General features: G+C 45.5%; 1 protein-coding gene across 1 annotated transcript in view; it reads left to right on the forward strand.

The window, feature by feature from the left end:
* Positions 1-2554, forward strand: part of LOC116696506 (integral membrane protein 2A) — an 8782-nt gene that overhangs the window by 3932 nt on the left and 2296 nt on the right. The window contains exons 3-4 of the mRNA XM_032527548.1: positions 1062-1247; positions 1898-2008. Coding sequence (XP_032383439.1) covers positions 1062-1247; positions 1898-2008 — 297 coding nt within the window. The remainder of the gene's footprint in view (positions 1-1061; positions 1248-1897; positions 2009-2554) is intronic.

Raw genomic sequence — 2554 nt, forward strand, 5'->3', positions numbered from 1 at the left:
GTAAAGTGAAGATAGAGGGAACATTACAGTCGGTGCCCATGTTATGAAAAGAAAAATAATAAATTATTTTGTGTCTCTGGTGCGTCCACACGCATACAAACCTATCCATGGGGTTTTGAGTCAGATCCGGTTTCTGAATGTCCTCTGCCTTCAGTCTCCGGGTGAGCTGTTCACAATCAGCACGGCTTTCTACGTCACTTGTCGAGAAAAGGTGGACTCTGCACTGCTCCAGGAGCCACTAGTTGACCAGAATCTCCAAAAGAACTACTTCCTGTCCCTGTTCTACTTCCTGTCCCTGTTGTGCAGGTATTCCACAAGTGTCCCTGGTCTAGAAGAAGTCTCCCAGCTGACCCTGCCTTGGACTGACCAAAGCTGGAGAAAGAGTTATCAGCTGATGGGATCTTACCGAGCTACTGAGCATGTGCAGCTCCCAACAAAGATAGGATAGAAGTGCGATATCTCACTCTGGAGCTAAAACAGAGACACAGGTTGAAAACAGGATCTGCAGCCACAACAAAAATATGGTGTTTTTTGAAAATGAAACCATGTAAACCTATTCTGGTACAACGTCAAAATACAATTATGAACATGAATATGGGCGCTTTAAAGCTATAGTGCGCAACTATTTGATATTAACGAACGTCTGTTACATTCAAGCCATTGCCAAATGAGTTGATCCAAAGCTAATTAACCCTATCGGCTCCACACAACTCTGCGGCTTTGGAGACGAAGAGGACAAAAAAATGACAAGATAATTACTTCTCCTGAGTCATCATATTGTTTTTAATCCTCTGTGTCCCCCTTGATTTGACCGGTCAAATGGTGGAGGAGGGGTGGGGGTGTTGGGCGATCACCAAAGGCTTGCGTCATGTGGACGTGCCGACAGTGTTGTTATCAATACGACCTATTCCTCACGGGGGGGGGGGCAGAAACTACGCATTATAGCTTTAAAAAAAAAAATGTAAATGAAAGCATTTCATCACAAAATAATAATACAGCTGTAAAGTCATGACGTCAAAACGGGCGTGTGATTAACCGAGCGTGTTGCACGTGTCCTCCAGAGGCTGTACCACGGCGCCATGCAGTTCAGTGACGTGTCGACCGGGGCTGGAGGAGAGAGCCAGCCGTACTACCTGCCACGGGTGGAGGAGGAGGTGGAGATCTCGGACAGCATGGCCGTCATCAGCGTCCCCCCTCCCCGCTTCAGACCCGGGGACCCTGCCTACATCCTCCATGACTTCAACAGGGTAACACTCACACGCCGGATTAGGGCCGAGCCGTTATTGGTTCTCACGACATTTGGAAGGAAATGATTAGCTGTGTGGAGGCCGCTAATCAGCAGGGCTATATTCTATCCGTAACGTTTGGTTTCGCTTTCATATTTACTGTTTTTTCATAAGATAAGTGCTGGAGTAATGCTACATATCACAGATTGTTTACAAAAAAGTCCTATTTTAAGGTTTATCTTTTCATGACTTTAATTACCATGATGGTAGAAGGTGCAATAAGCGGAATATTAAGCTGAGGCATATCCACATGTCAGTTTACAGGAAAGTAAATTGGAATTGTTTTTTAATTATAACTTTAGCTTTTGTGATAACTGTCCTGTGTTTGACTGTTCAACGTTCCATGTTTATTAAAAGAAAAACACTCACTGCTCGCAATTCAAATCCACGTCCTCATCCCTGCATAAGAATAGAGAGCAGTTTTGTGGTGTCATGTTTTAATGCGCCAAGACATATTTATGTTTTACACAGTGAATATTGGCTAATATTGACTTTAGCCCCCCCCCAACAAAAAAAATCTTTCAGCCTACACTGAATACAACACTTGCAGTACTGTAGATGCTGGTGCGCGCCTGGTAATGTGGTTTACATTGTTTACTGTGTGTGTGTAGAAGCTGACGGCGTATCTGGACCTGACTCTGAGGACCTGCTTTGTGATCCCCCTGAACACCTCTGTGGTGCTCCCCCCTCAGGACCTCATCGACCTCTTCTCCCAGCTGATGGTGAGTCAGGATCCGCCCGTGTCTGCGGGATCTCCGCGCACACCTGCCAGTAGAAGGAGGGGGGTTGGGGGAACTATACTGGCACAGCACTCACGCATAAGCCCTAATATCAAATGGCTAAATATTACCTGGGGAAATCCACGGGGTTTATAATAATTCCAGCGATTGTACTGTATGTGCTTTAATCCTGTGCAACTCTGTCATGCCTGTAACTTGTAGAGTAGAAGTCCCATTACATCTGACCACACGTCCCCTATCCTGCATGAGTAATTCCCACCAAATTTTGGTTTTTGTTTTGACTCTCATTGTCTTACATGTGTGGTACAAAAAGTAGTGTCAGTTGAACGCTTAATTAAATCTATAGTGGAAGGCTTTAGATGTTTCAAAGACTAAAAGTCTACAGCTATGCTGTGAGGCGACTACACAGGTACAGCAGCGATTTGAGCTAAATGCTAACATCAGCATGCTAACACGCTCCCAATGTAGGGTGACCAGACGTTTCCGGGGAGAGTCCCCTGTCTTGGTGACCTGTCCCCGGCTGGATCT

This window comes from Etheostoma spectabile, chromosome 10, assembly GCF_008692095.1.
Source record: "Etheostoma spectabile isolate EspeVRDwgs_2016 chromosome 10, UIUC_Espe_1.0, whole genome shotgun sequence".
Lineage (NCBI taxonomy): Eukaryota > Metazoa > Chordata > Actinopteri > Perciformes > Percidae > Etheostoma > Etheostoma spectabile.